This window comes from Vigna unguiculata, chromosome 3 (genome assembly GCF_037176805.1).
Source record: "Vigna unguiculata cultivar grain cowpea cultivar isolate G323 ecotype 2 chromosome 3, ASM3717680v1, whole genome shotgun sequence".
Taxonomy (NCBI): domain Eukaryota; kingdom Viridiplantae; phylum Streptophyta; class Magnoliopsida; order Fabales; family Fabaceae; genus Vigna; species Vigna unguiculata.
This window is the reverse complement of record NC_140794.1, coordinates 12236007-12248602: the sequence shown is the minus strand read 5'-3', so window position 1 is coordinate 12248602 and position 12596 is coordinate 12236007. Positions and strand designations below refer to the sequence as shown.

Genomic DNA, 12596 nt, shown 5'->3' with positions numbered 1-12596 from the left:
GAAGAACATGAGCATCTAATTTAAGGAAAATTATTTGTTGACAAATTTGTCAAACTAGACAAAATTTTTATAAATAGAATTAAATAGAATATTTTTTATTTTTTAATGAAAATAAAGTAATAAAGTAGTACCTTATTTATTAAAAAAGTGTAGTTTAAAACTTTGTTTGTCAAAATACTATTACTCATAATTTAAAGATGCAACACTAAAGTCCTAAGAATCATCACGAACTTCCAACACAAGCATAAAATGAAAACGCATATATATATATATATATATATATATATATATATATATATATATATATCATAAAAAATGCATAGGGGCATAAATAAATAAACAAATTTGAATAATTAGACATATTTAAATAATTTGAAATTACATGCACGCATTCATCTAGTAAATTCAAAAGATTTTCATATAAAACAAGAGCAGCGAAGTTAGTAAACAAACTAACACATCGAGCATCATTTGACTCTAGTGTCTCTAAACTGATTGCAGTGAGAAGTCATGGTCGAAGACTAATGGATGCAAGAAAAGGCTTGAACTTCTCCTTGAACTTAGTGATGACCAAGAACAGAACTCGATACAGAAGAATCATTGCAAACATGATTGCAAGATCGACCCACTTAGAATGTCCCATTTCCACGTGCCATGTTTCTGCTAGAACTTCTCTACCACTCATGCTTGCAGAGCCTCCTCCTTCAAGATTCACTGAAAATGTTAGGCCATCAAAGTCATTCTTGAAGGATCCTTGGAGGGCATACTTGAGGAAGGAAACATAGTAGAAAGGGTACTTCCACAATGGCTTCGGAAGATCATTTGGCAGTCTATAGAATCCACCCGTTACAATCATGAGTCCTTCAACTCCACCAGCAAGGAACATGCCTATTACATAGTTTGGGGAGATGCTTCCAATCACCAACATGAGACTCTCAACCCACATAACTATGGCGAATAGCAAAGATGTGAAGTAGAAGAAACGATCTATTCCTTTGTGCAATCCACAAAGGTGGTACACTATTCCTCCAGGAATAACAGAGATCAGTATCATGTAAGGAACAGCAGAGAATGTGTGTCCTATCAGAAATGCTGTCACCCCATAGTGCCCATTCAATCTCTCTCGTCCAAATACCTGACATCACAAATATTTGATGCAGTTAGGTTAATAGTGTATCAAAGTTTGGATCGTCAAAGTTTAGGTAATAATTTCATACTTAATACTTTTCTTAAATTAAGTAGATTTCAAAGCAGTATGTGTCTAGTTCAAGAACAAGTGTTACATTACAATATGTTATGTTTCTTAGTTTCTTAAAACAGTTTCAAATCTTTGAAAGAGTAGTATGTCTGGTTTAAGGACAAGTGTTGCATTACATTACATTACAACATGTTATGTTTCTTAGTTTCTTAAAGCAGTTGTTGACTCCAGAAATGAAAGCTGCTTCACTATATGGCAATAAATGACAGGATGTTTACCTTCATTTCCTCCAGGAGTGGAGAAAATCCACCGACAAGGGTCATGAAAGTCAGAACTGAAACAAAAAATATGAGCAGAGAACCTCTCCCCTGAAAAATGCATGAGGGTATTGTATTACTCTTCAAAGTTTGTTTATTAAAGGTAAGCATTGTGCTTATTATCTACTTACCTGAACAGATCCATTTTCTGTGCCTATGTTGTAGAAGATAGATCCAATGCTTATAGCTATTACAATAAAGACTATTAAACGTAGCCAGTAATTGCTTATGTCACGAAAGAATTGCAATGAAGATCTTCTTGTAAGAACAAGGCATTGAGTGGGAAATGCAGCATGAATCCTGTTCTTCCTTGCTTCACAAGAATCCTGAAGTCATGCAAAAGTAAGTATATTTTGTGTGTAGTAAGTGTTTGGGTTTGTGAAATTATTCTTTGTCTTGTAGTGTTGGTAGGTAGGTAGAGCGGAGCATGAAACTTACACTTTCAACTATTTTTTTCACTTCCCTTTTAACTTGTTTTCTTACTTGAGACAACCTATAAGACTTTACAAGGGTATCAATTGCTTTTTCTGTACTTACTCCCTTGCCAAAGCCTTCTTCAGCATCCTGAGAACAATAAGATGAATCAATTTAATTTGAGTATTTTGTCAGCATTTTCCTCTGAGATAGTAAAAGTTGAGAATATACGTACCTGTTCGAAATCTTTATTTATGATCCTTAAGTAGTGATCAGAAGGATTGTGGAGGGTTGGGCATGGGAAACCGTTTGAAGAAAAAAACTGCGATGAATCAAAAAGTTACTATGTGTTTTGCCATCTTCTCAGATCAAAAGATGTTTATGTACTAGGAATGTAGGATTTGAGTTCTTCACCTGATTTGCATCAGAGGCTGGACCAAAATATACAGTTTCACCAGAAGACAGAAGACAGAGATCATGAAAAAGTTCAAAGACTTCACTGCTTGGCTGATGGATGGAAGTAACAATAGTCCTTCGAATTCCATCTCTTAGATTTAGAGTTGCAATTCTACTCATAACATAATAGGAAGCTGCACTGTCAAGTCCACTTGTTGGTTCATCAAGGAAAAGGAGTCTTGGCCGTGTTAGAATCTCAATGCAGATGCTAAGTCTCCTCTTTTGTCCCCCACTGAGACCCTTAGAACCCCACCCTCCAACCCTTGTGTTAATGGCACCTTGCAGACCCATTTCTCTGAGTGTGATATCTGCTTGTTCCTTCTTCTCTGCTGTGGACATGGAATCTGGAAACTGGAGCTCAGCAGAGTAGTATAAAGTTTCCCCAGCTGTTAAAGTTGACAGCATAGCATCTTCTTGTGTTACATAGCCCTGATTTCACATGGTAGTTAAAGCAATTATTTCTTTCCTGCAAAAAGATGCTACTTTTTCTTTTAAGATCGTAGATTTTGAGAATTTTCTTACTGATGTTCCATAGGCCAGTGTTTGTTTCTGGCCATTGATTAGAATCTTCCCTGTATGCTTCATTTGTGAGCTCAATCTTCCTGCAACATTGCTTGAATCATAAGATTTTATACAGGTAATATACAGATAAAGGAATCAACACTACCATAATGAATGAATTGTAGACACTAGAGTGTGTGAGTAATGACCTGCTAAACCATCAAGAAGTGTAGATTTTCCACATCCTGAAGGGCCCATTATGGCCAGAATCCTCCCTGGGCTAGCATAACCTGTAAGACCCTGCAAAATTGGCTTCTTTTTCTTTCCACTTGAAACAGTGACCCACAAATTCTCCCATGTCACTGTTATGTCCTCCTTCGCTCCCTCAACTCTTACACTCATTTCTATTGCCTTGGTGTCATCACCTTCAGCTGTGGTTAAAACTTGTGGGTTAGTTTGGAAAAGCTCATGTTCTGGACGAACAAACGTAAGAGTGATTAAGCAATGTGACTCGATGGTTCCATGCAGAGGTATTGTGGTGTTTGCATTCATTGATGTGAAGGGTTACATTTTCACAGAAACATGGAGAACAAGGGAGTTTATTGATTACTGCAACTCGTGATTAGAGATGAGAGTTTTTGATTTTGTTTTAGAAAGCATAAACCCACAGAACATGTTACGAGGTAACAGCAGTTTATAAGGCGATGTAAACAACCAGAGCTTCGAAAAATACAAAATACATTCATTGTTGATTTACGAGACACTCAACAATGTGAGTATTCATTCCAACTCAAACAAGTTGAGAGAGGGTTGAAAGAACAAGGAAAATCTTAGCCGTACACATTTATTCCCTAACAACACATCTCTATTGTTGTAACCATCATGTCGGAAAAAGGTTAAAAGTGGTCTTATGCTGAAAGGTATATTATTGTTTTTGTTATTTGACCCACGAGAGAGCAGTAAATAGGAAATATAAAGTAGAGTAAATAAAAATTATAATAGAATTACTGTCTTTAGTGTAAAAGAACAGAAATAAAAAATTATAATATAATCAATTGTTAAGAGTTAAAAGTAGGTTATGATTCTAGACTCATTTGATTCTAAGATGAAACAATTTTCAATATTTTTTAGTTGATGAAAAAACTGTATACTAATTTTTATTGGTAGATTATTTTCATAATAAAAATATCTAAACATAAATATGGTCATTTCAGAATTAATTCATTAATATTAATTCAAAATGCACTATTTATTTCCTCACATTTGGGAGCGGAAATAAAAGATGTGAAATTCACCTTTTTTTTTCCTTTTGTTGTTTTCACCTAAACAAACACCAAGTATTTCTCAATTCAGTTACATTTCCCCTCTGTTTCTTCTACTTGTGCAACTTGCTTTGACTTAAACATATTGTAACATTTTTATTTAAATGTGCATCATGTTTCTTGTTGTTCAATTAATTGTAATGTAATTTTTTATTTCAATTCTTACATAAACGCTTTTACTTCAATTATTTACACAAAGTAAATAGGATTTTTTTAATTTAAAAAGTAAACAATTTTTAAAATTAATTATCAATTATTAGTACAAGCTATCATTTACTTAAATTTCTACCAATTTTTTGTGCATCTTTTAATTTAAAAAATAATCATTTTTTTTTAATTAAACCCAACCCTTTAATTTAAAAAATTATCAATTTGTGAATCAAAATTATATACTTCTTTAAAATTTGAATCTGTACCAGTTTGTCTATTAAGTTTCTAAACTTCTTAATTTTTCTTCTTTTTTATGATCTTTTGATTTTATTTTAAATTTCACGTCTGTATGTCACAGTTAAGTTAAATTATATACTATTCTTAAACTTTCATGTCATTCTTTATTCCTCTCAGGTAAATAATTGTTTCTAACTTTCTAAATATTGTTTTTAAGACTTTACACATCTTTCTTTAATTATTTGTCTGTATTGTTGACTCCATCCACGAGATAAATAGAAAGGTTAACTATATTTTTAGTCTCTCACATTTTAGTAAAATTTGAAATTAGTTATTTTTAGAAATATATGAATTTAATTATTTTAACCAGATTTTGTTAGATTTTTTTGACATTTCAAACATATATCATCATAATATTTGAATTATTTATACCATTTGACATTTTTTTTAAAATGTTAATCCAAATATTATCATAAAATATATTTAAAACGTTAAATAAACTTAATAAAAACACAATTTCTAGTAATCGGCGAGAAAAATCAACAACCTTACTATTCAAATACTATTTATGTACACAGCAGTTGTCTGAATTTGATGTATCTAATTTCAATTATTATTGTTAGGCAAAGAAAAGTTAAGTCCATGTAACCTCAACTTGCAGAACTCGACAACCTTAAACAGACAAAGTTTGATAATGTGGATTACACGATCAATCTCTTCCTTTGAACCTCTTTTAAAAGAAGAACCATTAGAGTCTTCCACATATTGTCTCCATATAAATTTGCTCAATAGTTTGGAAAAAAAAAAAAGCAGGTAATATATTTCATATTCAGTATCTACTAGGATAATTTATGGTGAAAGAGAAAGAAAATGTGATGGATAATGACTTTGGTTTGCAAAAAGAAAAGAAAGAAAGGAAGATACTTCTTTTTATTGTTTAAACCTCGTCAACAAGAAGTTGGTCTGGTCATTTCTCAGTGTGAATAAGATAAATGAAGAAAGAGAGGACGAGAAAAAACATAAATATTTCACTTTTGGTTTAGAAAAATTAATCTCATCTGAAGCTATATTCATTTCATCTGTTATATTTATATTCAAATTTTGGGTTCAAGCTTTGGGTTTGAAAAACTCTCCTGAAAACTTTAACAGATTTAAGATTTTAAACTTAATAAATAAAGATTCTTTCCCTAAAAATGTGAAATGATAAAATTAAATCTTAAATAAGACCTGCATTCATAAAAATAAAAAATTATTTCTTTTATCTTAAAATTAACCTTTTCTCCCTACAAACAAAATTACTAAAATAGAAATCATATACAATTACAATATACATATATATATATATATATATATATATATATATATATGAATGATATTTTAGATGGATGCAAAATAAGTAAGACCTAATGATAATAAATGATAAAAAAATCTTATGCAAATTACTCAGTGTTCTTTCTATCTGTGTAGGCAAGAGTTTTCTATACACTACATTTTTCATCATTGATGGAAGATGTGAGGTACAAAACATTAAACAATAATAACAAATTTCTATATCCTTGTCAAACTAGATTAATTATCAAAAGAATAAATTAATCAGTGAAATGATTGAAAAAGAAGAAAGAAAAAAAAAGAATGGACTTGTCTGAAAAAATACCTTCTTCTGCTATGAGCATATGCAGAGTAGTTTTTCTGTTCTTCTCCTCTAAAATATCTTCTTCTTGCACAAGAAGATCACAGTGAACGGAACTCGAACTCGTCATGCTATTTGTTGTTTCTTCTTTGGTTATCTGTTGCTTATTTATGTGCTGTGTCTTTGTTTGGTATGAAGAATGGAGATATAGAAAGCTTAAGCATGGTCCATTGTTTGGTACGTGAAGTGAATACATGAAACTGTGATGAAGGGCAAAGCCATGAAACTACATATATAGGGCACGTAATACAAACCAGCCCTCATAAACTTACACCAAATCTTTGATCGTCCACGTGTACCTTGAACTTTTCAAATGCTGCTTAGGGTCAAAATATATCATTCAAAACTTGTTCCTCGATATTCCAAAACCAGATAAAAACGGAAAAGAATATGATTATAGATGTGTTGAATGTATGAACATTGTGTAATTAAACTTGAATGTTATCGGTTGATCTAATCGGAATCATAATTGTTGCAGTCTGCTATGCTGTGCAGGCTCGAAGATGATTGGGAAAATGTGGTATTGATGGAGATTGTGACAAAAAAATTTAAGAGTGGGAATAAGAATTTTACTTGAAAGAGAATAAAATTGAGGACTCATGGGTACTTAATTTAGAATGTCACTACACAACCCCACATCTCATTTATTAGTAAATGTCTTCTAAAGTTATCTTTCAGGGAATTTATTAGTAGACGTCAAACGGTGTATTTTTAATTATATTGTTCATGTGGATGAAGACCATGTTAACAAGTCACTGTTTTGATTCAATCAAAATCACTTCTGATTGTTTTGATGATACTGTAAATGATAACCGAATGATTATTGCACTTGCATTCCTTTAATTTTCAATTCAAATAGCATACTAGATATATATTCTTAGTAGATTGAAAAATACATTAGGCTTCATGGAAATAAACACTAAAAAAGTAAAATTAATAAATGTAAAAAACTTTCATAATAAATGCAAAAGAGACTTGCAAAAAAGTTTATACTAAACTTTTCTAGCCAAGAAACTTTCATCACCAAATTCTCTACACAAATATAGAGAAGTTTGGATAAATATTTGTATAATCAACTTATTTAAAAAGTAATATATATATATATATATATATATATATATATATATATATAGTTAATATTAAAAATATTTTATTTATATTCATTATTTAAAATACATGATATATATTTTTATACATTATATAATTAGGTTATAGTATGATGAATTGTGGACGTTCAATATAAACATTTGTCGGATGTATTTCATTAGTTGGTACTTATATTTTAGTTTTTTTAAATAAATGAGTATGATATGACATCGTACCATCACCGACACACAAAAAAATTAATAAAAAGAGTTTGTATAGACATATGTTTTTTTAAGAAAATTAAATTAAAAACATTAAAAATAAAAAAGAATTGAAAAAAATTACTATAATAATATAAAAAATTGCTATTAAATGTTAATAGTTTAAAAAAATACTATAAAGTTATATTTTTCTTAAATAATTTTTAATATGGTTGATGAGGAAGTAGTTAGTATCTTCTCCAGGGAAAGCAGCAAAACTAACTTTACACATGTTACCTTCCTTTTTTAACATAATCTGCTAAATTTTCTTAGGTAATGTGTCGTTTACTGTTTTTAAGGATAAGAGAAGAAGACATAAGTAGGAACTGTTTTGGAAGCAGGTGATTGCGTTCCTTGTTAGATTTGTGTTAACCAATTCATGAATAGATAGAATAGCTTGTGCATAAGCTATCGATGTTTGAAACTTTTAAAGACCATAAATATACTATGCATAGTTATAAATACAGTCTTGTCACTTCTTGGATGATCATAAGTAGCTAATTGATATTCTGAGATGCTTATTCTTACGTTATTCACGCCAGCCATCGTGATTCACCTTAGTTTGAAAGTCAAATTTTGACATGTTTTACTTTTTGGCACATAATTAAAATGTGGAGGTTGAGAAAGAGAAGTGAGTAGGATCCATATAATGTGACATGAAATGGTAGGTATAGTCCTTACTACTGTTACGTTCAATTTGAACTCTCCACGTTGGCTTAAAAGGGTCAAGTTCTGATGGCAGTTTGACAGTTCTGATATGACAGTTATTTTGTCACACATATAGAAAGCCACCGTGATGATGAGAAGGGAAAGTGGTTCACATTTTATAAATAAAAATAATTAAATTATAATTTAAATTTCATTTCCTGAAATAATAATTGAATAAAAGAGTTTGAGTTTGTATGATTTAACAGTCTTAGACTGATACATAATTTTGTAATAGTTTGACAGTTTAACAAGAAAAAAATTATACTTCATCTAAAACTCAACGAAAGTATAATTATTTAGGAAAAAAATTTAAAGTAAATATAAAGTTATTTATGTAGGAGGGAATTAGGATAAGTTTAATTTATATAAATTCCATCATATAAATTAATTTTATAAAATTAAATTATTGAAAGTATAATATGAGAATTATCCCAAATTGATTCTAATAAAATTTGTTATTTATAAAATTACTTGTCATTTTTAGTGAGATTACTTAATAATATCTTATTTCATGTTTAATATATATATATATATATATATATATATATATATATATATATATATATATATATATATTAGAATAAACAACAATTATTAAAAATTTATATTAATTAAAGATAAAATAAATTTATTATGTATCAAGTAGTTGTTAATACGATACTATAAATTAATTTTATAGGTTGAGTTAAGTTTGAATTAAGGTTAAATCATTCTAAAAGTCTCCATTTTTGTAGCAAAATCTCAATTAGGTCTCCTTAGTTTTATTTGACTCAATTAAGTCCTTATTTTGAAAACTTTGTTACAACTAGGTCTTTTCCGTTAGTAGTACACTAACGGTGTTAATTATGTGCCACGTGTGTGATTTTTTTAATTGTTTTGATTTTTATTTTTTTTTATAATTTAAAAGAAAATAAAAATTGTCACGTGTCAATCTGACATTGTGCCACGTGGTCAAGACAATATGATGTGGCAATGGCAATGTCACGTGTCACTATTGGATGTGAAAAGTTTCAATGCAGTCCCTGTATTTGCTTTTTTATTTCAATTTGGTCCCAATTTTTTAAAAACTGAACCAATTTCATCCCTATATCAAATTTAATTTTTATATAAAATTTACAATGATATTTAAATTATAATTGATATTTTAACAAAATTAAGTTTATTTAAATGTATATTTTATATTGAACTGAATTTAAATATTGTTTTAAATATTTATATATCAATAATTTATAGATAAATGTTAGAGTTGGTTTAAAAATAACAACTTTATAAATTAAATTGAAAATTTTTAAATAAATTTATTTATTTTAAATTGTTATAAAATTGTTTTAAAATTTTATATTTGAATTTATAAAGTTTTTGTTTTTAAAGCAACTCTAACCTTTATCCATAAATTATAGATATATAAATATTTAAAACAAAATTTAAATAAAATTCAATGCAAAATATACATTTAAATAAACTTAATTTGGTTAAAAATATTAATTATAATAAAAATACCATTGCAAAATTTATATAAAAATTAAATTTTATATAGGGATGAAATTGATTCCATTTTAAAAAATTGGTACTGAGATAAAATAACAAATACAAGAATTACATTGAGACTTTTCATATCAAATAGTGACACATGGCACTACTATTGTCACATCACATTGTCTTTGTCATGTAACATAATGTCATATTGACATGTGATAATTTTTATTTTTTTAAAAAAATTATAAAAAAATAAAAAATGAAAATAAAATTTAAAAAAAAAATCACGTGCTGACATATGACACATAGTTAACACTACTTGGGATTTTACTACAAAAATGGGGATCTCTTAAATGGTCTAACCTTGAATTAACATAACTTAAAAAATATTTAAAAACAAATTGTTAAAATAGATAAAATAGATAAAATATAATTAGAACAAATAAGAAGGTTTTGTTTCATTTTATTAAAAATCTAAGAGTGATTAAAAAATAATATAAAAATTAAACAAATATGATGTAAGAATATTTTCTTGTACATGCACACACCACATCCAAATATATTAATAGGATAAATTTACCACAATTTATGATGTGGGTCATTAGAGAAAAACTTTTAATCCACGTCCACCTATCAATTAATATTTCACACAAAATGCTATAAAATTTTAATTTATCATTTTCTTTTTGTTGTATATGTATAATTGTTCAATCATCTACTATCATAATATCTTACCTCTTATAGACAAAATAAAGTATAGATTTATTTTAATAAGAAACTTTTTTCATATTATAGATAAATTTAATACAGTTAAAATTGTTCATATTTCAAAATTTAAGTTCTCTCATCACTTAAAAAAATGAAAAACATGTAATAATAAGCAATTTTACATAATAATAATAATATTATAAAATAGTTGATGACAAAATTTCCTATAAAAAACAATGTTAATAATTTTTTTAATACAATTACATTTATCATAAACAGCATTTTGTTTTAATATTTTTATAATACATATGTTCGAGGCTAAATTTGTCTGAGTATAATACAATGTGCTCATAAAACTTTAGAAAATAAGATTGTAATCATCATTCCAATACTTTTGAACACAAGTGTATTATAATTTAGAAATTTTCTAACATTTGCTTTAGTAATTTCTCTTCTTAATGTTTTTTAGTAGTGTTAGTGATAACCAACACAACAAATACACTGATTCCATATAGCAAGTAATAAGTATTTTATCGTTCTCTCTTAAGAAATTTGTGCAACGTATGATAACTATCGCACTTCACAACCCTATTAGGCACAAAGTTCACAAAACACTAAGAAACTCTTTTTATATTTTATCAAACAGTTAGTGTGCAACAAAAAATTAACATAGTGTATTTACAATTTGTCAAGATTAAACTTCAACCACTTCATACTCATGCATTCTAAATTATCTCAATTCCATATTCATGTTAAAATCAACTCACAAATATACTTAAATTCTATTCCTAGAGCCTTTGAGTGTAAGACCCATGAAAAATAAATAAATATTTATTTAAAATAAATGCAATTGAAAGGACCTCTATAGTAATTAATGCAGAGAGTTAGGACAATGAACAATACTAGCTTAAGTGATTGAGAGTACTTGATTATATGGAAATGATTTGAGTTTGAGTCCATTGTATGTCATTAATGTGTTAATTTAATTATTTAATTATTTTGCATGTGTGTTATCACTGCAGTGTGATAGTATAATCATAGGTGTGCATGAATTATATAATGAAACATGGATTGATTGGTTGGTTGTGCATATACTTGGTAATTGGGTGAATTTGAGTTCAAACCTAGGTTAGTGCGAGATAGTTCCTTTTCACATTTTATATTTTTTTTGTTAAGCCGTGGAGAACCTAGAAACCCTAGCCGTCAGGGAAGCCAAAGAGGTAGAGGTAGTGCATTATGGAGGAGAAACCTTAAAGTAATGGCACTTGATGGACATTAAGCTGTATTTTCGTTTTTTTAATTTATTATTATTATTAAGAGCTGGAAAAGAAAGGTGAAGGGTGAAATTAGGGAGGAGAAAGAAGGGAGTTGATACTACTGCGAGGGAGACTGTTTTGAGTGCACTAAACCTGACCCAAGGAGTACTCAGAGGACTAGGAAGAGTGCTTTATGAGAGAGGCAAGGAATTGGATCATTTTTTGGATCAAGAGAGGACTAGGATTGCAATTGGAGCAAGGAATCTAGGTAAGAGGAGCTGTAATTTTGTGTTTTAATTGATGTATGTGTTTCATGATGTGTTGAAGTCTTGATGCCTGAAATTCTTTTCAATTCACTTTGTTTTCGAGGTTTTTAGGTTTCTATATAGAAATTGCATGGCGGCATTAAAGGCTCGCCAGATGACACAACATGAGTAAACCCAATTTTCTGAGTTTTGGCACGAACCACCTGGTAGTGATGAATGCCCGCCAGGTGACATAAGCAGACTTGGTTCGTTTTTGGGTTTTTTTTGAATTCTAAGGTTATTTTGTTCAAGGGAATCCAGTTTGTAGTATTTTGTTGAGTGATTGATGTCATAAACTGATGAATTGTTATTGTGTTTTGATGTATTGGATGAATCATTGCGTGAATGAAGATGAATGTGTGCTAGGGTTTTGGGGGAAGAATGGGGAATATTTATTATGTGATTTATGAAAAAAAAATGATGTTGGTATGATAAATTAGATTCCTATATTTACTGGAAGCATGAATACATGTGTTTTGCATGCAATGGGACGACTGTTTGAGTGGTTGGGG

At 28.9% G+C, this 12596-nt stretch overlaps 1 protein-coding gene across 1 annotated transcript; it reads right to left on the bottom strand.

The window, feature by feature from the left end:
• Positions 1 to 362: 362 nt before the first annotated feature.
• Positions 363 to 6474, bottom strand: LOC114176689 (ABC transporter G family member 1-like). The gene is made up of 9 exons (XM_028061802.1): positions 6250 to 6474; positions 3096 to 3317; positions 2908 to 2987; positions 2344 to 2814; positions 2165 to 2251; positions 1954 to 2079; positions 1647 to 1841; positions 1477 to 1566; positions 363 to 1135 (listed from the first exon to the last, which is right to left on the bottom strand). The coding sequence occupies exons 1-9, from the start codon at positions 6353 to 6355 to the stop codon at positions 509 to 511; spliced, it is 2004 nt and encodes a 667-aa protein (XP_027917603.1). The 5' UTR covers positions 6356 to 6474; the 3' UTR covers positions 363 to 508.
• Positions 6475 to 12596: the final 6122 nt, after the last annotated feature.

Coding starts and splice junctions, on each gene's coding strand:
- LOC114176689 (XM_028061802.1), bottom strand. CDS start 6,355: ATGACGAGTTCGAGTTCCGTTCACTGTGATCTTCTTGTGCAAGAAGAA. Junction 2,815..2,907: donor CACTGGCCTATGGAACATCA/GTAAGAAAATTC, acceptor ATGTGAAATCAG/GGCTATGTAACACAAGAAGA. Junction 2,080..2,164: donor TAAATAAAGATTTCGAACAG/GTACGTATATTC, acceptor TATTGTTCTCAG/GATGCTGAAGAAGGCTTTGG.